At 47.3% G+C, this 21116-nt stretch overlaps 8 protein-coding genes across 11 annotated transcripts; 4 read left to right on the forward strand and 4 right to left on the reverse strand.

The window, feature by feature from the left end:
- Positions 1–15: 15 nt before the first annotated feature.
- Positions 16–665, reverse strand: LOC1273365 (ADP-ribose glycohydrolase OARD1). Its single transcript, XM_312332.6, has one exon. It carries the CDS (start codon positions 663–665, stop codon positions 108–110), a length of 558 nt encoding a protein of 185 aa, XP_312332.5. The 3' UTR covers positions 16–107.
- Positions 666–939: 274 nt separating this feature from the next.
- LOC1273363 (DNA repair protein XRCC1) lies at positions 940–4556 on the forward strand. Its single transcript, XM_312330.6, has 5 exons — positions 940–1100; positions 1172–2548; positions 3566–3654; positions 3732–4211; positions 4296–4556. The coding sequence occupies exons 1-5, from the start codon at positions 1050–1052 to the stop codon at positions 4453–4455; spliced, it is 2157 nt and encodes a 718-aa protein (XP_312330.5). The 5' UTR covers positions 940–1049; the 3' UTR covers positions 4456–4556.
- LOC11175528 (uncharacterized) lies at positions 2564–3571 on the reverse strand. Its single transcript, XM_003436124.2, has 2 exons — positions 3388–3571; positions 2564–3308 (listed from the first exon to the last, which is right to left on the reverse strand). Exons 1-2 carry the CDS (start codon positions 3500–3502, stop codon positions 2650–2652), a joined length of 774 nt encoding a protein of 257 aa, XP_003436172.1. The 5' UTR covers positions 3503–3571; the 3' UTR covers positions 2564–2649.
- LOC1273362 (26S proteasome non-ATPase regulatory subunit 8) lies at positions 4508–5819 on the reverse strand. Its single transcript, XM_312329.6, has 3 exons — positions 5493–5819; positions 5217–5392; positions 4508–5144 (listed from the first exon to the last, which is right to left on the reverse strand). The coding sequence occupies exons 1-3, from the start codon at positions 5817–5819 to the stop codon at positions 4631–4633; spliced, it is 1017 nt and encodes a 338-aa protein (XP_312329.5). The 3' UTR covers positions 4508–4630.
- A 962-nt stretch (positions 5820–6781) lies between these two features.
- On the forward strand, positions 6782–10830 carry LOC4576996 (uncharacterized). 2 transcript variants are annotated; one of them, XM_061652788.1, is made up of 3 exons: positions 6782–7259; positions 7350–10194; positions 10273–10830. In XM_061652788.1, exons 1-2 carry the CDS (start codon positions 6782–6784, stop codon positions 9482–9484), a joined length of 2613 nt encoding a protein of 870 aa, XP_061508772.1. In that variant the 3' UTR covers positions 9485–10194; positions 10273–10830. The 2 variants fall into 2 exon arrangements, with proteins under 2 accessions (XP_061508772.1, XP_001237455.2); XM_001237454.3 differs by having other exon boundaries at positions 7350–9652.
- On the reverse strand, positions 10748–15057 carry LOC1273360 (ribokinase). 3 transcript variants are annotated; one of them, XM_061652792.1, is made up of 5 exons: positions 14458–15057; positions 12075–12980; positions 11414–11962; positions 11164–11329; positions 10748–11070 (listed from the first exon to the last, which is right to left on the reverse strand). In XM_061652792.1, exons 2-5 carry the CDS (start codon positions 12137–12139, stop codon positions 10864–10866), a joined length of 987 nt encoding a protein of 328 aa, XP_061508776.1. In that variant the 5' UTR covers positions 12140–12980; positions 14458–15057; the 3' UTR covers positions 10748–10863. The 3 variants fall into 3 exon arrangements, with proteins under 3 accessions (XP_061508776.1, XP_061508777.1, XP_061508775.1); XM_061652793.1 differs by lacking the exon at positions 14458–15057 and having other exon boundaries at positions 12075–12242; positions 12332–12738; XM_061652791.1 differs by lacking the exon at positions 14458–15057 and having other exon boundaries at positions 10748–11329; positions 12075–12242; positions 12332–12766.
- LOC11175793 (uncharacterized) lies at positions 14731–15128 on the forward strand. Its single transcript, XM_003436125.2, has one exon. The coding sequence runs from the start codon at positions 14731–14733 to the stop codon at positions 15034–15036; it is 306 nt and encodes a 101-aa protein (XP_003436173.1). The 3' UTR covers positions 15037–15128.
- Positions 15129–16773: 1645 nt separating this feature from the next.
- LOC1273358 (protein FAM177A1) lies at positions 16774–18901 on the forward strand. Its single transcript, XM_061652796.1, has 2 exons — positions 16774–17150; positions 17438–18901. The coding sequence occupies exons 1-2, from the start codon at positions 16959–16961 to the stop codon at positions 17753–17755; spliced, it is 510 nt and encodes a 169-aa protein (XP_061508780.1). The 5' UTR covers positions 16774–16958; the 3' UTR covers positions 17756–18901.
- Positions 18902–21116: the final 2215 nt, after the last annotated feature.

Genomic DNA, 21116 nt, shown 5'->3' on the forward strand with positions numbered 1-21116 from the left:
GAAAAGATGAAACCGTTTAAATTTAAACGTTTTTTATTACAATTTGCTCTGCATCTTCTACGTCGATCGATAAGGAACTTAATGGAGATTTCTTTATGGCATTACAATTACTTCGGCACATAGTTGTACACAACGATTTCGTACGCGCTATCTTCCCCGAATACCGTGTTCAGGATTTCCTTTACCTTGCCCCACTCGAGCCCATCGATACCGCACCCGATCCGAGGAATGGCCAGCTTACCAACACCGCTCTTCGCCATGTGTTCCTTCATCGCCCGCAAGGACTTGGTCAGATCGTCGTACGTGGGCTTCAGGTTGTACGTTTTCTTCGTAATCAGATAGTAGACGTATCGCGATGAACCATCGGCCAGTACGGCCACACCACCGACGTCCGCGTTTTGCGCCTTCAGTTCGTCGACCTTTCCGTAGAGCTGCTTGAATCTTACCGCGATACCAGCGCCCATCTTCAGATCGGCTGCCACGCAGTGGGCCAGCGAATGGTCCTTGGGTGCGCTGAAGAGGTCACCTTCGATTTCGCGAACGCAGTTAGCCATGGCGTTAGAGGTGGCGAAGGTTCGGCAGGAAGCGACCGGTAGCGAATGAACGTTGTTGGGAAAAGATTTTACGGCACTTGCAACAGTCCGCACGATGCGCAAGAGTGTCATGGAGGAAGGATTTTGGAGAAGATGCACCAGGGAGGAGGAAAAGCAAGAAACCGGCAAGCCAAAACAACAGCTGTTCCAAAGTGTCAGTTACACCATTGCACGTAGAGAATGAATGATCGATCAGTTTAAATTGCAAAATTTCAAGAAAATTGAATATTTTTAATATGTTAATGTTGTTCTTAAAATAATAAAAGTTGTATAACTGATATCTGATGATTAAATTAATATTTCAAAATATGCTACCATAATTCTGTCCACGTAGGCTGTGAATCCCATAGTCCGCCGTCCGTTTGTTTACGCGAATGTCAAAATTACGCGCGACACTGGGCATGACTCGCCGCAAGCGCTATTCGCGTATTTACAGGACCAGCACGCACGGTTCAAATGCCTTCCGTGAGTTTTAAAGCTGTTGAATCGTTTAGCTCAGAAGATCCGGTAAGTAAACGGCCCACCAGGCCATACTTAACCCTCCCGAACTGATGGAATTCGTTCCCCGCCACTTGCAGAACTATCCCGCCTCGAATCTTCTGAAGCCCGGCAACAAGAAATGGAAGTGTCGAGCAGCGGGCGAACCGAAAGCCTTCGTGGTGCTACGGCTCGAGGAACCGGCCCACATCACCGGCATTGACATCGGGAACGAACATTCCGCCCTGATCGAGGTGCTGGTTGCCCGGAGCGGTCCAAGCAATCCGGCCTTCACGGAAATTCTGCTTGCCACCAAGTTCATGAACCCGGTAGACAGCCGCAACTCAACCAGCACGAACGGGGTGCAGTGTTTCGGCTCTTCCGCCCTCATACCGTCGGTGGCAGGCGAGAAGTGGGATTTGGTGAAGATCATCTGCACCCAACCGTTCAACTCGCTCGTCAAGTATGGCCTTACGTTTGTCGCGCTACATACCACGGCCACCGGCGGCGGGGTGGACAAAAAGGAGAAGAAGAGTCTGGTGCCGGAAAAATTCCAGCAGCAGATCCGGCAGGAAGCGGACAAGTCCAAAGACAAGCCGTTGGGCGGGTTAAACTTGGGTCGGTTTAAGCTGCGCGAAGAGTCGCCGGATTCGGACGATGCCGGAAGCTCGAGCGTGTTTGCCCGCTGGAAGAACAAAACGGCGGCAACGATCAGCTCAACCACTGCGGGCCCATCCGTCAGTGCCTTGATGCGCGATGCCAGCAACACACCGAAGGTACTGCAAAAGAACATTCCCACACCCGGGAGTGTACGCAGTGTGGCGCAAGCAAAACCAAAACCACAAACGTTCGCGGCGAGCGATGAAGAGGAGGACGTGAAGATAGTCCACACCAGCGTGAAGGTTAACCGTAACGATGTATCCGTGCTGTACGACGCAGAGGATGATAAGCCGACGAAGAAGGTGAATGAAAGTGTGGCCGCATCGCATGCCCGTAGCGAGGGGCGAAGACGTGAATCGGCCCTCACACCCAAGGCCGAATCGAAGAAACCATCCAAACTGCACGATACATCTTCTTCCAAATTTAAAGAATTCCTAAACCTCGCCGGGTCGACGAATGGCGAACTGAAGCGAAATGACGAAAGGAAAAGCTTGACTGCAACAACCCCGGAGGCTAGAAAACCACTAACAAATCATGTACATTCTGAGCAGAAGAAAAACACACCGGTTAAACCACTGGACCAATCCCGTCCACCGCTGTCCATCGAGAAGCAAAAGGTGCCGTCTGCGAAGCGATTGTCCTCTCCGTCGAAAAGCCCGGACAACAACCATGGGGACGCCTCACCTAATTTGAAAAAACCGAGACTATCAAACGGCCCCGTGGAGGACAGTGAAACGGAGGTACAGAGGAAACCGGTACAGTACAAACCGTTTGGCAAGCTGCTGGAAAATGTGGTTCTGGTTATAAGTGGCATACAGGTAAGTGGGACATGCTTTCGTTTACAAAATGTTAATTCTTTCGTTGGATTACGTTTTCCACAAATTTGGCCAAATTTTGATATTTCCACATCATTAGTTGTTCATTCCGCCTTCGGCTTTTCATCTCCACTGTCCGGATCTGGATTGGATTCTCCCTTCGGTTCCTGTTTGATGGGTTTGTGGGGGATTGTTTTCGAATCCGCATCCTCATCGGAACCATCGTCACTTTCTTTCGCCGTACTGGAATCGTCCGTATCGCTGTGTTGTTCCTTTTCCGGAGCTGGCTGTTCCTTTTTAGTAGGATCGTTTACGGTGGTTTCCGTGGATTTTTCTTCATCACTATCGCTTTCAGATGCATTACCGGAGCCTTCGGGGCCTTTTTCGCCATCATCCAGGCATAGGGGAACAAATTCTTCCAGTTGCGGCAGTCGACTGGCCATCGCCGCACCGTCCACTGCATCGGTGGGCCACATTGTAACGGTGTTGGAGAAATTAACTATCCTTTTCAGTCCCGAACCGCTGCTGAGCTGAGTATCGATCGCACGGTCCAATGGTTTCGTTTGTCCCGATGAGGAAGAACTACCACCGTTGGCGAATCGTAGCCATTCGTTCAGCCGATAGTATCCATTGTAGTCTTCCGCTATTTCGCTGGCAACGAGCTGCTCCATCACCTCGTTCGAGAGATAGGTCAGGTCGGCTTCGGACAGTTGCTGCAAGCTCTTCAGAAACACGTATGCCTGCAGGTCAGCCAAGGTACATGCTGGAAACGAGAAAAACCGGCAAAAACATGTGCAAATTTAAAAATCGTAAAGAAAAGCTATTTCTTGCACGTGTATTACCTCTGTTCATGTGGCAAGTATAGTATGCCAGACCTTTCAAAAAGTAACGATAATACTTTTTGGGTATATCTTTCGAGTGTTCTGCAGCGTCTCCCATCTTGGTCGAACGATCCATTTACTTGCACTACCCGTACATCACCTGTTGTTCAATGGTTGCTTCGATCACTTTCCTTCACAGAATCCCGATCGTGCCGACATTCGTAACCAAGCGCTGGCGATGGGAGCTAAGTACAAGCCTGATTGGGATGCGTCCTGTACCCATCTGATGTAAGAACAGTATTAAAACCAACCATTCAATCAACCAATCAGCACCCGTTAAAATGATTTTCTTTTTTTACTTTTAGCTGTGCGTACAAAAACACTCCAAAGTACAACCAGGTGCACGGGAAGGGAAAAATCGTAAAGCAAGACTGGATAAAAAAATGTTACACAAACCGGAAACGGCTTTCGTGGCGCAAGTTCGCTCTGGATACGGCGGAAGCAAATGCATCCGATTCGGAAGGTGAAATTGTAGATATTGCGAACAAACCGGCGGACAAGGTGGAGGAAAACCAGTCCGACGACGTCACCGTAGTGGACACCGTACAGGAGGAGGCCGTAATGCTGCACGAGTTGAGTGACACGGATGAGGATGCTATCTATGGCCAATCTGCACAGAAGGTGTACGAGAAGAGTACGGAAGAGGAAGGCGATCGGGCAAACGAGGACAGTGGTACAGTGGACGGTGGGTTGGATTTCTTCAAGGGGAAAAAGTTTTACCTGCATCCCGAGCTGCCGGCCGTGGATAATATTAAGCTCGAACGGTACATACAGACGTTCCGGGGGTAAGTGAATCGAAATGCTCGCGTACTCAGTAATGATGTTAGCATAATCCAATGATTGTTTTGCCGCCCTCTGCTCATTTACAGAAGCGTTTGCACCGAGATGACCAGGGCGGATTATGTGATTGCTCGCAGCAAGCATACCTTACCGTCGTCCTGCCGGGCTGAGCTGGTGAAACCGCTTTGGGTGTACGAGTGCAACGACATGGAATGCCTGATACCGGTAAATCGATATCGTATTGTTTAGTGACCCCGCTCTCCCGGGCGCTGTGTAACATGACCATCAATGGGACGAGAAATACATATGTTGTAGTATTTATTCCGATCGAAAAAGACACTGAATCGAAATAATAGCGTTGAGTGTGTATGTTGCCTCTATATCGAACGTACGTTAGCACACCGGGTCACCAGAAAAGGCGCCCTTAAACGATCATTTCCAGCTCGCGCGCATACATGATCGCCTGCTCGGCCAGCTCCTGCGACGGTATCGGTTCCTTCGGTTTGGCCAGCTCGTTCACGAAATGGTAGAACCCGTCCGGGCTCAGCTTCCAGGCCTTCTTCTCGCCGAACTGCTTCACCTCCTCCTTGGACTTCAGGTTCAGCCGCTTGGCCGCCTCCTGGAGCGAGATGCGCTCGTACGAGCTTTCCAGACAGGCACCGATCTCGTTCCGCACCGTCTGCAGCAGGATGTCGATGAAGAAGTTGTAGCTTTCCGCCGGCACGTTACCCTTCGCCTGGAAGATTTTGTTGTACCGTCCCTCCATCAGATACTGCTCCAGCGCGAGCGGGTGCCGGATGAAAGCGTTCGTCTGGATGATGTCGGCGGGCAGCAGCTCCAGCTCCGTGTGAAATTCGGCCACCCGGTTCTGGGACAGCAGAAACAGCAAGTTCAATCCCAGCAGCTGGTACTTGTTCTTGGACTCACCGATCAGTGTGCTGGAAGCAGGTTGAGTTTACGGTAAGTGATATGCATAAACTGATGGGATTTCCCCCCAGATGGATAGTTACTTGTAGTCGTAGTAGAACCATTTCAGCTGCAGGATGTAACGCTCGAAAGCCGGGATGTTTTTGGTGGCGATGCTGTACTCCACACCGATCTCGAGGATGTCGCGTGCGATCAGCAGCTCCTGCTGGTTGGCCTGTGCATTTCCGGTCGGAATGTACGACATGCCAGCCAGAGCCACCTGAAACAGCCCACACACAATGCACATACATAAACAATCGTAAAAAAACAGAGCATGAAGGGGTCTCTTTCCCACCGCGGAAAAGTCCCGCGACACTTACCTTTAGTTTGTCCAGAATTGTGCCACATAGTTTCAGATTGATCGGAGATTTGGTCCACTCCGTCTTCAGCTGCTTGTACAGTGCGACCGTGCTTTCCATTGTTGTTCGTTTGCGCGACGACGGGGACGTTTGTTTCAGTAGCAGGACGAAATTGTGAACGCTTTTCCTTCTTGTCGCGTTTCGTGGGATTCCTCTCGGTCCGCGAGAATGATTGGTCGAAATTTTGTGTCTGTCATCGGGTGTCAAAGTTGACAGCAAGCGCCCACCGCCGCGTGAAGCACCGAACCGTGCGCTGTAAACGCACCCCGTTCGGGAATTTTTGCCCATTCCGCCATTTTGGACGGGGCAGCTACGGCGTCACAAAGCTTGACAGCGTCACTTTCCGCTGTCTATACCTTGTTGGACACACGCAACGTCGCGAAGAAGCTCGAACAAGAAAAAGTGTCAACTTTTGCAAATTTCGAAGCGTTGGTTTTGTGCGTGATGCGTCGTGCTGTTCGTTTTGCCTTTACGCTGGTGGGTGAAAAATAGTTGCCAGAAAAAAAGCGTGACCTCAGTAGCGGTACACACTCACAGCACAACAAAGAGTGTGGCTGGTGGCATCGGCAAAGGGCACATCGGACACACAGCGCTTGATTTCGTCCCAATTTGGCCCTGGCGATATGGGTCGACGGTGAAAAACGATTAAATTTTGCTTCCTTCACTTTGCTGCTGACTGTTTGGCGACGGTCCCGGTGGCATTTGCCCTTTACGTGCCGGGTGTAGGGAGGGGTTTGGTCCGCGTAGCTGCAAACGTAACAAGGGGCGCCCATTCGCGCGGGAACCCAGCTTGATTGATAATATTTCGGAACAGGGTGAGAATATCATTTTCACAATACCGCCGTCAGCGACCTCTAGCGGCGTCAAAACGGGCTCGCAGTACGCCGTCACCCGTAGACGGTCCGCTACTGCTGAGAAGAAGATAAACAAAACAATTCCCCCTCGCCAGAAAGCCCAACTTCGACGAAGGGGTGGCTTGCCGAGCCAGCGGCCAGGGGCGTTACTGACTAGGAGGGAAATTTTAACCAACAAAAAGTACCAGGTATGTGTGTGTGTGTGTGTCAAGTAGTTTTAATTAGGTTGCCGTCTGTTGTCGGGTTGCCTTGATGTCCCCAGCGAGCGGCAGTGGCTGTGATGGAATGTTGTTTTAATTAGGCTCTTGACGTTTGGCCGCTTTCCCTCGTTTCCAGCCAGTGGTCGTGCTCGTCGATTGTTTGGCAGGCAAGGCAGGTAGGCAGCGCGTCGCGAAAATGCCGAGAATCAAAAAGAGGCACGATGAGGAGCCGGTGATGAGGATGAGAGAGCTGCCTGAGACGCTAACCGCGGGCAGATCGCGCCGCACGATAAAGCCCAATCCAAAGTACATGAACGACGAAATGCTCGTTCCGACGGGCAGGAACACCGTGGACGAGAACGAGATGAGCGCCGAGGAGGAGTACATTGTCGATTACGAGGAGAACGATGATCCGGAAGATTCAGGACTGGTTGTGCGGCGCTCGGTCGTAAGTTCCACTCCGCAGACGGACGGGCAACCGAGGCGCAGGGGCCGTCCGCCGAAGCAAAAGAATGTGGAGGCGCCGCGCACCGAACCGGTGAAAAACCTTCGCAAGGAGGTGCTGAAAAAGCTGGACTACAGGACAATTAGCATTAGCAAATCCCGCCACATGGGCTCGCAGCAGCTGGATGGAAGGCGCAAGCTGAACCTGACCATAGACTCGGTGGACACAGGTACGTGTTGTTTCGGTTTCCGTGTTGAAGATGAAGATTTTACGCTCATTTCACATTGATTTATTCCCCGTCACGCTTCCGTTGCAACAGATTCCGCCGATCAGGACGAAATGGACGACATGGATGTGGATCGACACTCGCTGCGGTCACGCGGCAACAGCGGGGAGCTCGTGAATCGCACGCAGAAGGTGCTGAATTCGGCTGCACCGAAGAAGCAGCTGCCCGTGAGGATGATGGATCGTAGAGGCAGTGCCATTGCCAAGGGTGGTTCGATGGATAGCAAAATAGATGCCACGACTGAGGAGGACGAGTACGACGATGAGGAGGAAGATTACATGAACGACTCCGACGCGAAGATGAGCGAGGAAGCGCCGGCCAAGCGTTCGGTGGGGCGTCCCCGCAAGCACCCCGTCAAACAGGTTTCGCCCTTTGGCGGCAAGGTGCTGCTGCCGGGCATGAAAACCTCCCCGACCGCCGCCACCCCGGTCCTGAAGCGCAAGGCGGCGGAGTTGAACGAAGAGCCGAAGCCGCAGGAATCGCAGCAATCGAAAATGTTGCGCCGCTCGTACGGGCTGAAGAGTGTGCACGAGTCAAACCAATCGTCGCAGGAGGGCGAATCGGAAGATAACTACGAGCTGGAAGATAAGAAGCCCAACCGATCGTCCACCTCATTCCAAACCCTGGCCCGGGAACGGGGCCGTCCGCCGAAGGGTACCTTCACGCCGGGCCAGTTGGTAAAGACGGAGAAAACTGGCACCGGTGGTGGCGGTGGTGGTGGTGCCCCTCCGATGGCCAATCGATCATTGCCCGAAACGAAACTAACAAAACCATCGCCGACGATAACGATCGTGAACGTGAGCGATATTATAAAGATGCGCTCGAAAAGCTCCGGCGACCTGCGGCGAAGGTTGGACGAGGAGGCAGCATTCGATTCGGAGGACATGTCCGAGCAGGAAGAGGCGCAGGCGGACCGCAAGCAGGAGGACGGCAAGACGAACAACCAGCTGGTGGCGTCCATCCTCGAGCGCAAGCGGCCAATCTCGCTCGAGCACCTGCAGAAAGTGCGCCGGCACATCCGCGACATGCCGGCCAAGGGCGAGCTGAAGGGAGGAAAGCAGCGGGCCCGCCCGGCGACGAATGAGCTCAGCGAGAACGATGTCGTTGACTTCGAGGACGTGTTGCAGAAGAACATCGTGAGCGCCGACAAGGACACCCGGCTGGTTACGGTCGGTGCGGTGCGAGGCCGTTCCCGGCCAGCGGGCAATGCGAAGCAGGACGAAAACTACGGCTACGCCACAAAGCGCATCACGCCGGGCAGTGCGGGAGGCAAGGCGGCGGGCGGTGGCGCTGCTGCCACGACGAGACGGTCGCTGCAGCCGCCCCGAATACTGAACGCGACCATGAAGCTGGGCGACAATCGTCCCCGGTCGAAGCAGGCGGGCGGTTCGGGCGACAATCACTACTCGATCGATCTCACCGATCCGGACAACAACGTGAAGCTGGTGTCCTCTTCGAACGAAAACTCTCCCTCGAAGCGGTCGCCGGCGGCACCGTTCGGGCAGAAAACGCCGGCGAATGTGGCCCGCTCCGCCACCGGCGTCGTGCGGGACATTAGTAATAGTGGCAGTGGTAGCGTGCGTTCTTCGCCGCAGGAGGTGAAGAAGAAGCGCGTCACGCTGTACGAAACGTGGAACGTGCTGCACATTCGTTCGTTCGACTCGACGATGAAACCGCCCCAGATGGCAATGAACATGATTAGCCTCGGCAATTCGGCGGCCGATATCGTGATGCCATCGAGCGCCTGGTCGTTCCGCACGCTGCTGGAAAAGCGCAAAGTGCCTGCGGGCGAGGGCGATCTCCTCTTCGCTGGCAAGATACAGGACGTGACGATCAGCGAGGAGGACAAGGCGAACTACGAGCCGAGTAAGATCATGTTCCGCCGGAAGGCGGCTTCGCCCGGCAAGTTTAACGTGCAGTTCGACCGGACGGTCACCTTCCGCGGCGACACGTACTCGCTGAACGTGAACGGGCAGAGCTGCAAGCTGATGGCGGCCCCGAGCCGGATAGACACGATCGAGGATATCGAAACGCTGCTGCAGATCGTGGACCATGTCGATCTGAAGCACAGCTGCATCCAGCTGCAGCCGCCCTCGCGTCTACAGATGCGGGATGCTTCCGGCGGTACCAGGCGCGTCGCCGTTAGCAAAGATCCCGTAATAATGTAAATAAGGGCCGCGGGATCACTCGGCGGGAATGGCACGGGCGACATTCTCTCTCTCTCTCTCGTTCGGGCTTTTCCTGCGCAAATGCACTACCCGCAACGTAGCGCTTGGATCTAGAAGAACAACAACAAACTGTTGTTTCATTTGTTATGCTTTGTACAAATGTTCAAGGTAAATATCCCGCACAGAAGGAGGTGTGTAGTGCTTTTATTTTCCATGAAAAGCAAAGCACTACCAGTACAAACACGCATGTCTTTGTTTTTTAAAATAATGGGCTGTACAGATAATGAGGTGTGTAGTAGTGCCATTGCGGATTGTGAATCTGAGCATTCGAAAATCGGCGCTTTACGCAAAATCGCTCGAAACATTAATTTTAAATAAACAATCTTCCGCTGACCATTTTAAAATTCGAACTCGCGCCAGTAACACAAACAATATGAGTTGTTTTTTAAGTTAAATTTTGAATTCACGAATTCAAGGCGGGAGGAAAAAAACTAGGACCCGGCACACGTTCAAATTGTTGCCGCGCGACGGTCCGCTTTTAATCCATTGTAGTAACCTTGGTCAGATTGTTTGAAAATTTATGAGCACACATGATAATGCATAAACCCTGACTGTCATCATTGATTCATAAAAATCAGATTAAAATGTTGGTCCAATTACCTTCGCTCGCTCTATAAACCTTGGTACTTGGGACACACATTGTCTCAAAGGTAGCAAATTATTGGAAACATTTTATCTAAATTTAAATGCAAATTTTTAAATAACGCTTTTTTCTTTTCTTTTTACAGATCGCTTTGTGCACACCTGCGGACCAACAGAAATTCAAACTGTTTGCGCCCCATTTCCGTGTTCGATCCGTGCGCTAGCGAGAAATGTGTTACAAGCTGTGCCTGTTTTCAACTCAACATTAACAAACAAAACCCGTAAAAAACACTGTGTGAAGAAATCGTTCGTACATGGTCGAACTTGTGGCCCGTATCGGTTAAGGTAGAGAGTGCGGTACTATAGTTGGTATATATTACGGGGAGGGGATGATACACGCATGCAATATCGCTCGATAAGTATAATAAGCCCCTCTTCTGGTGCGACGTGTAAAGGAACGACAGCAAAATTCTGCGTTTGAATGGAAAGTTTAGTTTCTTATTTTTTTTTTTAGCTACAAAACTACACATACACAAACAGTAAACTAACACGCACGAGGCACGCACGTGCCCTTTGCGTATAGATGTAATTGGAAGGAAAAGGATTCGTGGCTGTACGGACTAATTTTAAACAAAACTTTATTTCAACTCTTGTTAGCTGACAAAAATCGATCCCAAATAAAGAGACACAAAAAGTAATGAAAACCACGCTCTCTGGGTGGGTATGGTGGGTATGGCTCAAACACAGCCCCACTGGTCCTGCAGGGTGGCCAAATCGGCCGGCAGCTCTATCTCATCCGCCCGCGGAAAGCTGCTCTGTGTGCCGGGGATCTGTACGGACCATGCGGCCACCCGATTGGCGGCCGCAATACAATTTCCCAACTTTGCATCGGGATAGTTCGCTAGGCAATGCGCCAGTGCACCGATAAATGCATCACCAGCACCCTGCAGATTCGATGATAAGGGAAAGAAAGAACAAAGCATGCATACGAGATTGCGGACAGCCAGGGCGGCGCCGTATCGCACCAGGCCACTTACCGTTGTATCCACGACCTTGTCCACCTTCAGCGGCTTCACGTGGTACACTTGTCCGTCGCCATTATCGTCCAGTGCTCGCGCAAAGACGGCTCCCTTTTCGCCCAGCGTTACGATGACCGTTTTGCATCCCATGGTCTGCAGCTTGCGGGTGGCCACTTTCGCCTGTCTGCAAAGGAATGGCAGCGTTTGCGTTAGCAGCTGTCGTGTGGTGAGCGGGGGAAGTCACTCCATTCAAGAACGAAGACATTACTGAACGTCGGCCACACTCGGCATGCCCGCTATTAGTGCGGCTTCCGTTTCGTTCACGCAGAATATGCTCGGGAGGGATAGTATCACACGGGGCAGATTCGTGTCCGCCGGGGCCGCATTCAGGATCGAGATGCCCCGGAACGATTGCATGGCAGCGATCGTCCCATCGATCGGTGTCTCCAGCTGGCACACCAGCACGCGCGCCCGCACGAAAAGTTCCGGCCGGCGGAACGCATCCACCGGGGCGAGACGTTTGTTCGCACCGGTCACGATGACGATCTGATTGTCCCCATTGTCGGCTACGTTGATCTGTGCGATACCGGTGCTTTCGCCGGGCAGCAGATCGACCTGCTCCACGTTGACACCTTCCGCGGCCAGGGCAGTGCGGTAGGCCGCACCCCACGGATCGTCACCCAGCTTGCCGAAGAAAGCGGTACGGCTGCCGAGCCGGGCGGCGGCCACACACTGGTTCGCGCCCTTGCCACCATTGCCCGTCGCAAACCGGGTGCCATGGAGGGTTTCGCCGACCTTGGGCAAACGCGGCACGTAGCTGGATGGGTTGGAAGGAGCAACAACAGAACAGGATCGTTAAACTTCACACACACACACACACACTGGTCGTGGTGAGGAACGCACACAACAACAAAGAAAAACTGGCCAACCTTATAAAATCCACTATGCACGATCCAAAGACGAGCACATCGTAATCGTCTCCATCGGAGGACATTTTGGTTCACCTTTGCTGAGGTTGTGAGAATTGTGTAAACTGTGTAAATGCAAATGCCTCTCTAAACCTTGTTATCTGCTTATCCTTCACTGCAGCGCAACAGCTGATAAGGAAAGGAGAGGTTTACTGAAACCCGTCATCAAACGAAATAACACACATGCACACACACACACACGCACACGTTTTACGCACCAACTGGATGGATGTTATTTTTCTCAGCACCACATGGTCGGATTCGAATTTGTTTGTTGCGCTATTCGCTTTACGCGCACCGAACGCTGCACCGCACAATTTCACTCAACACACGCGGCTAGGGCACGTTTTGAGGCGATGGCGAATTCACAAAATTAACCCGACTCGAATAATCCACACAATACGCGACGTACGACGACATTATGGACAACCATCATCATCGTCATCAGCGCCACCATCATCGTCGTCACCATGCCTACCACGAGGTTAAGAGCAAGGGTGTAAACAGTTTACATTGGCCAGCTGTCTGTGCATCCTGTTTTCTTTGCTTTTTAAAATAATGTTTATCGACTTCCAGCGTGAGGAATGTGTTTGTGTTGGTTCGTAATGTCCTTTCCTTCTTGGTATGTGTTGTATTTTATATTTTTAATTGTGACTGCACTCAAGATTAAACAAGCTGGTATGCTAACGCTCATGTGAATTACATTAGATGTGCAGAGGAGTTTTTTTTTTTTTTTTGAAGAAACGCAGCTAGGCTCACTTTTCAAAAATGGAACTTTCTATTCAATGTAATACCTAGTATTAATGAATTCATTTTTTAAATCATTTCGCTTATACCAGATCGTTAGTTGTTTCCAACCGAAAAGAGCTGGGAAAAAAAATGATTTTTCAATGAATAAATGATTGCAGTTAATAATGTATTAATTAAATATAAAATAATTGTATCTAAATTTCTAAAAAGGGAGAATTTATATTTTTTAAACGACTGACTTTAAAATGAATTCTCTAATCGTCATTCATAAAATTACAGTGACTTTGATACTTTATAAAATTTGCGAAAAAGGTATCCTATTCGAGAGTTTATTATAAATTAATGATTATAATCTGTTTATTATTTCTCATAAAAAAATAGTTTACAATGATTGTGTGAGGGGGAAAAAGTGGTATGTAAATTATACATGGATTTTCTTTTGAATACTGATTCTAATAAGTGGAATAAATTTTGAATAAACATGATATAAAATCTGTTTATTATTTTAAAATAAATCGTTAAAATTAGTTTGTTTTAACGCATATTGCAACTCACGAAGGACGATCAACAAACGGCAAAATATTGTTCAATATAGGATTTCCCCTCAAAATACGTGGGTCTGATAGCCACAGTTTTCTTTTTCAGCAAAATGTACTGGTTTAACGCATCAATTATATAAAAAAAAAAAAATTTCAAGTTTAAAATTATTTAAAAAAAGTTTAACGCTTGCGACAGTTAATTAGTAAGTAAGCAAGCAAGTAATTAAGTAAATTATTGATTTCTTTTGAAACAATATTTTACGCATTTTACATTGGTTCCGATCGATTGACCTTTACCGCGCGGCTACATGAGGTGAAATATACAGCGAAATGAACTATTTGACAGGTGAAATATCTGACAGGTACCGCTATAGGGTTGGGGGAGACACAACATCCGCTTTCGAAATTCTATTAAAAATAATATCTTCTTAAGCAGAACCTTCACTAATTGGAAGAAATTATAAACTGTTGACTGAAAATTGTCGAAGTACTCGATAATGAAGTTTTTTAATGGATTTAATTACGATTTTGTGCACGTTATTTGTTTACATTGCACATCAGCTGGTTGCTATGATGCTTTATCCGTCAGATATTTCGCCTGTCAAATAGTTCATTTCGCTGTATATTTCACCTCATGTGGCCTCGCGGTTACTCAATAACCTGATTTTTATAACGCTTTGCGTATTTGGATTGCACATCTTTACCTGCACTGAAATAACTTGGGAAAAATTATAACAAAAACCATCTGATTGTTTTTTTACCTTAAAGTCTGACAGTTGATTAATGTAGTTATCTTAACGACTCACTGCAAACAAAATTGCATGAAAATAACATAATTTTGATAGAAAATCGCAAAATTAGACATGCGCGGTTTTTTCGCGTATTATTCGTTTCTCCGCATTAATAGCGTATTTCGAGGACAAGCTGTATTGTATCGAGAATGTTTCAAAATAACCAACGAGTCCTCGGTACTTTCTCGGTTGCTATGGAAAATGTGTAAATTTCGCTACAGTTCTCCTATAGTAAATCGATGCTCGGAAAAGGTAAACACTTACCGATTTTTTTTATTTAGCAGGAACACAATTGCTTCAAAATAAATGATTTATGCTCCTTCAAAATATTGAACTTTTTCCTGATATCCCTTCGGCAAAATGTCACACGAATGTCTATGACCATGTCCGCTGGCCAACCCGGTTCTGGTGCCGTGCATCATCCGTCAACGAACGTCGCTCTGGATTGGATAATCAATGTTTTGATTTCCTTTCTGCCGTCGCAGCTGGTTCGTCGCACGACTCGCATTAATCGTGAAAATAAAGCCCTGCCCCGAGATGATCCGACAAATTTTGCTGAAAAACGACATTCTCGTTAAGCTGGTAGCCGCCCGCGCTTACAGTGCCCCATCGTCGTCCTCCGCCGGTCCCAAGGGGCCAGCCGCTCCGGCAGCAGCGCCAGCCGATGTTCCTGGGCTAAGCTCGCGGTGTGTTGCGAAGAAGGATGGCCCAGTTGGCCCGGGAGCGGAACGGACCGGAACGTACAAGGTGCCGGAATACTTTAGCTACAACCAGACGAGCTACTTTGAGGCTGAGATTGAAATGTCCAAGTTCCGCATCCCGCAGCCCTCGGCCAAGAACTGAACACCGGGTGGCTTCTGTGAACTGTAAATAAGCGGCAGCGGAAGTCCGTTAAATAAAGTCATTAGTTGGAGGATGTGATCCCGTACCGGCGACCGTGGGTTGGTGCAAGCTTACTTCTGCGTAGATTGCTGTGGAAAGAAAAGGAAGGAATTCGGTGTTGAAGCAAGCTTCAATAGACCGAGTAGCAAAAGCCTGCTCCTTTTCGGGTTGAAGAGATGGTTTGAAATTTTTGAAAGACAATTCAGCAGTTTAACTATTTTGTTTGGAAGATGTTACTTTTAAAATCTTTTACCGCGTAAACAAACAGCTATTTGGCGCAGTTGTGACCCATTGCCATGATAATAATGCTAAAATGCATGATTCTAATTGATTTATGCACCTATTTAGTACTTCTTAACCTTTAAGTTGGCAACCGGATACCTGGGTATTTTTTTCAACTTCGAACTGCAATAACTTTTGATTCATTGCTTTTATTAACCTGAAATTTTCCGTAGCCTCCCGACTTTTAATTTATGATTTTTTGGTGTATAAGTTGTAATTTTAAACAGCCTGTAAGTATTTTATTTTAATTTTTTTTAACTTTACCACGTAAGTTGGCAACCAGCATAACCGGGTATTCCATACATTATGTATGGAGAATGCCGTTTCTCTTCTTCCTCTTTTCGTATTGTGCTTATTTTCGAGTCAAATTCAAGAAATTCCAAATTTCAATTTGACCGTTATTTTTATAATAAAATGAAAAAAACTTAATGAATAAATGAAATAGAAGAGAATATATGGTCGGCATTACTTGCTTACAGCATTAAAATATAGAAAGCATTGTTCACCTATGAAAATCATTATTTTTTTTTCCATCAAAACGTGTGGAATACCCGGGTATGCCGGTTGCCAACTTACGTGTGTAAATCTGGTTGCCAACTCTACGGTTAAACAAAATATCGATGATACTGTGGAGCGCCGTTTATCCGGGTACCTTTTATCCGGCTTTCCGTTTATCCGTGCTGTTGAGAAATGACAGTTCAATACAAAAGTCACATTGCGTTATGAGGAGGATATTTGAAAAAGCGGTTATAAGAGCACATTGTCATTACAAAAACACTATAATGCATGGCAATTTTTAAATATTCTCCTTGGAAAAACATGAAGTTAGTAAAACTGGGTTATTTTTATCAAAAAATAAGAAAAATTTCCAAAACATAACCAGGAATTGGTGATAAAATATATCATTCGACTCATTATCCGTGTAATTCGCTTATCCGGGCGAGGTCAAGTCCCGAGCAAGGTGTTATAAATGACAAGGTGAAGTTGTTCAGAGCAAAATGACATTTCTCGACTTGACATTTCTCTTCCGGGGGCTCCGGTATAAAAATCGGGGAGGGCTGGTGCGGGGTAATGAAATTTGTATGCAGAAAGTGACAGATGTCCCCCACAATGTCGCCCAGCAAAAGCGATAAAAATCAACCTTCTAAATACATTATCCTTGGTCCCGAGAAGCCCGGATAAACGGCGCTCCACTGTATTCAGATGTTGGAGCTTTTTGTCGTTCTTGTGTATATTTTTGGTGTGGCCACGGGAAAAGCTCTTTTTTGCAGTTGACAAGCAATTTTGACAAAGTTTAAATTTTTTTCAACATTTTTTCACCTCCGTGGCCACGCGCTAATGCAATGCCGTCTCTACTGAACCGATAGTCCGGAGCCGTTGGTGCGGTACGAAACGCCCATCACTAGCCACGGATAATCGAGTGTGTGTGTGTCGCTGCTCTTCTACATTATTTTGTTGTGACAACAAACGAACAAAGTGAAAATTGCGTAGCATAAAAACGTAATTTCTCTGCGCGCTGTGCTCGGTATTTCTTCCAAAACAGGTGAAAAATAACCAACGAACTTTAACAGCAGCAGCTAACACTAACCACCGGCACAAAGATGACGAAAGTGGAAATTCCGCTCAAAACCAAAGCCGAAGCATCGGAAGGCTTCATTCAAAACGAGAAGGACGTTGAGGTGCGTGTGCGGGCGCCGAAAAAGGTATTGCATTTTAGCGATGGCACACTGGAAGAGTACAGCGACGACGAGGAGGATCAGGTGGACCGTGCGGAACCCGCGCCAGTGGATGAGGTAAGCCCGTGCATGTGGCAATGGCAGCTTCGGTGCTACTTTTGCCCCACCGTAAATGGTAGTCGGACGGGAAGCGCCTTTTTCGGACAGGTCTCTCTTTTCTTCTTAGCAACCGTTGTTTATCCATGGTAGACCTTGACATCGCTGTCACTGCGTACCTAGGTGTGTGGCTTGCGTTGGCCTGGTAGGGGAGAGTGATTCATGCTGTGAATAGTTTACATTTGCTATTGCAAGTCGATGTGTTCTAAATTTAGTTATTAATTAACGTCTGTTTTATTCTGTTTTAGTCCCAGCTGAACTGGAGCGAGTGGATGCGGTACAAAACGTGCAAGCTGGGCAATACCGTGCTGGCGGGATGCGATTACGTCGGCGAAGGGCTTGCCTCGTTTCTGGGCATTACGACCCCCAAGTACAGCTACGAGATTGAGGAATTTAAACGAATGCAGGCGGAGCAGCAGGCCGAAGATCGTGCCATTCAATCGTTCGTGGAACAAAATCGACCCCAGAACTCGAACCACAGCGTGCCACAGGAGCAACCTTCAGCGGCAAATGCAAACAACGACAGGAGTGAAGTTAGTGTGGAGAATGAAATTCAAAAGTTTTGAAGCTTTTCTTTGACACACATATTGATACCGATACTCGTGGCGGTACTTTCCCGAGAGCAATAACACTCGGTGCAATAACGGCGAGTGGTGTGAATGTATGTATTACAGGGTTTCACACTTTATCTCAAGACCGCGGGACCCCTTCCCGAATCTGTCTTAGCCAAAGCCAAGATTGCGGTATGATGCTTGAAAACGTTGATGATACCTGAATTCATCGGATGCAATGCTGAATCTGCGGCACATTTCTCGAACACACTGTTCCGCGCCGATGACATGCGGTCGAGTATTTTTTTACACGGACCTTTGTGTACATCAGTGTACTGAAAACAGCCAATTATTTTTTTCGTGTTTTTATCGAAAAAGATTATTTAAACAATTCAATCTACTTTCTTAACACATGTAAATATTTTAGTTGCAGAAATATGCATTCACTCATTTTATTAAATTGTCTTTTTTTGATAAAAACACGAAAAGGATAATTGGGTGTTTCTCATACACTGATGTACACAAAGGTTATCCGTGTAAAAAAATATTCGACTGCATGTCCTCGGCGCGGAACAGTGTGTTCGAGAAATGTGCCGCAGATTCAGCATTGCATCCGATGAATTCAGGTATCATCAACGTTTTCAGGTATCATCAACGTTTTCAAGCATCATACCGCAGTCTTGGCTTTGGCTAAGACAGATTCGGGAAGGGGTCCCGCGGTCTTGAGATAAAGTGTGATACCCTGTTTAGAGAACGAAAACGTAAGTTTAATGATTTAAAAACGATTGAGTAATCACAAGGCAACGAAGGCACAAATCGGATGTACGGAGGGAAACATGCATTTGAGGGCAGTGTACTTAAGTAATAGGATGTTTTAATGCTTTAAAGAACGAAATATTTAAAAGGGACGCGTAAGGTAAGAAATTAAATTGATTGCATAAAAGATCTCTAGCGTATGTTGTGGGGTTGGACCAATAATTACACTGCTATGACGATGTAATTACGGTTTCGGAACGCAACACTTGAGTGTAGCAGGATTTGTCATTTATAAAATATTTAAAATCACCTAGTCTTACTTATAAACGAAAAGGATTACTATTTTGGCCTTTTGTACAAACATCACATCGAATACAGTAGAGAAATAAATCAGGATAACCTTAACTAGCTGACGAAGCGGCTTCTTTGGAAAGAAATGCAAATAGGATGGAATAAGTTTAAATTTTAAATTGTAACTGACGGTCTACTCGCCTTTACAGCGCACCGAGCGTGAAGATCTGCCGCATCGTACACATGCGCGAAAAATTGAAACATTTGAAACAGACGTTTAATGCAACAGTTGGGAAGTTGCTCTAGCCATAAATGTGTAAATGTCTGTAAATTCTGCCAGAATAGAAGTCAACCTTGAGCCAAAAAAAGTTTGCTTATTTGCGGTTCAACTGTTCGGATTGTATTGAGCAAGGATTGTTCTTTTCGTTTAGTAATTTTGGTAAGTTATTAGGTTTACTATAAAAAGTAGACATATAAAAAACGTCCATAAATAAGGAATTAGAAAAATATTGATGTTGTTTTTAGGATTTTATTTTGATAGAAAACCAATCTTATTGCTTTTCATATGTGTAGAATCATTCCAATTGGAATTTTATATTATACAAAAAATCTCTTTAAATAATATACTTCAATAATATTCGTCAAAAAGGAATAACGCGTCATTTCTCGTATGTTTTCAATTAAATAATAAACCTACTTATTCGCTTCTTCTTCTTCTTCATTGGCACAACAACCGTTGTCGTTCAAGGCCTGCCTGTACCCACTAGTGAAGTGAGCCTGGCTTTCAGTGACTTATTGTTACCATAGCAGCATAGTCAGTCCTACGTATTAGCTTACATTTTTTTAAATCCTTTCATCCATCCTCCGCACCGGTGACATTCGCACGAAACAAGTGCATTTCGAAATGAACACTTCGAATGAATCAAAGGACGAACACGCCCACTGACTGGGGCGAACACAAACGCGAACGACGCCCATTTTTTGTGCGCATCGGTGTTCATTTCTGAAAGGGGATGAACAAGGAATTCAAACCGTTTTTCGAACATCGGGTTTAAAATATCTGAAGGTTTTCCTCAGTGCGCTCTTCGTTTTTGGTGGAATTTTAAACACACTTACAGAACACGTGCTTGCCGATATGTTGTTTCTGTTTCAGGGAACAAGGCATTACACCACTTTAAGTGGGTGGATTTGATCGTTTCCCTCTTGTTACTACATACATGTTTACTTTGTATTTTCTTTTTGTCGATAGCAGTCGATAGTAGTTTGAGATTTGACAAATACGTGTAGAAATTTACATCATCTACAATCTACAACATTGCGTTCGATGTGTACTATGTAAAATGATCTGTAAATTACACTTTTGGCATTTTATCTTTTGGCTTGCATTTCCTCATAATTCATTACAAATTACAGTTTGCGCCCGTACAATAAATATTAATCTATTGTAGGCTCAAAAAAGGACACCGGCAAGAACAATGGTGGTTCATTTATTATACAGCAACTCACGAGCCGGACCCATTCGAGTCCATCCACTACACTACACATGCCAATCGTCCACAATTGATGCCTGCTATTCCACCACATCTCACAAACCCCCCCCCCCGAAAGGTCCCGATCGTGCCAGCATCTGCGTGAGCGAAAGACTGACTGACTGCCTTTGCTGTTGCTGCAGCTTTTATTTATGTGGTGTGCATTAAAAATTTAAATTTTATACACTCACCCCTTCCGGTCGAATGTCGCGCTCTCCTGGTGCCCGACCATCGGGCATCCCGCGTACCGAATACGCATCGCTCTTAATCATCGTCTACCTGTGCGTATCCCTTCGCGCGAAAACAACGTGTCTGTGCACCCGAGCTTCAAGGATGCCAAGCAAAAAGGGTATCAAATTTAAAACTGTTTTACGTTAACCCATGGTTGGGCATGGTTTGCGCACGGATCGTCCGGGCAACGCGCGTAGCAAATGCAATTGCGTCACACGCCAATTTTGTGCGCACGGCCCTGGAATGATGATGGACGGGAGCGACCTTTTCCACCGCGACCCTGCCAGTGTGTGTGTGTGTGTGTGTGTGTGTGGTGCTCTAATTAAAAAGATTGGCAGAATCGGTTAGGTCCAGCACGGCGAATCTCCGTCCGTCTGGCTGGCAGGTAGTCGCATCAAATCACCCCGACAGCCGGTAACCGTTGGAAAGATCGGCGTTGTGCCTTAGGCAGGGTTGACAATTTGCATATTGCGTTCCGGCGGGAGGTTACCGTATTTGGGCCGTGTGCTGACGGTTTTTTTATGATTGAAAGGTTCGCAAAGGGTTGAAACGAGGTAATGTGTATGTGT

The sequence above is a fragment of the Anopheles gambiae genome, chromosome 2 (assembly GCF_943734735.2).
Source record: "Anopheles gambiae chromosome 2, idAnoGambNW_F1_1, whole genome shotgun sequence".
Taxonomy (NCBI): Eukaryota; Metazoa; Arthropoda; class Insecta; order Diptera; family Culicidae; genus Anopheles; species Anopheles gambiae.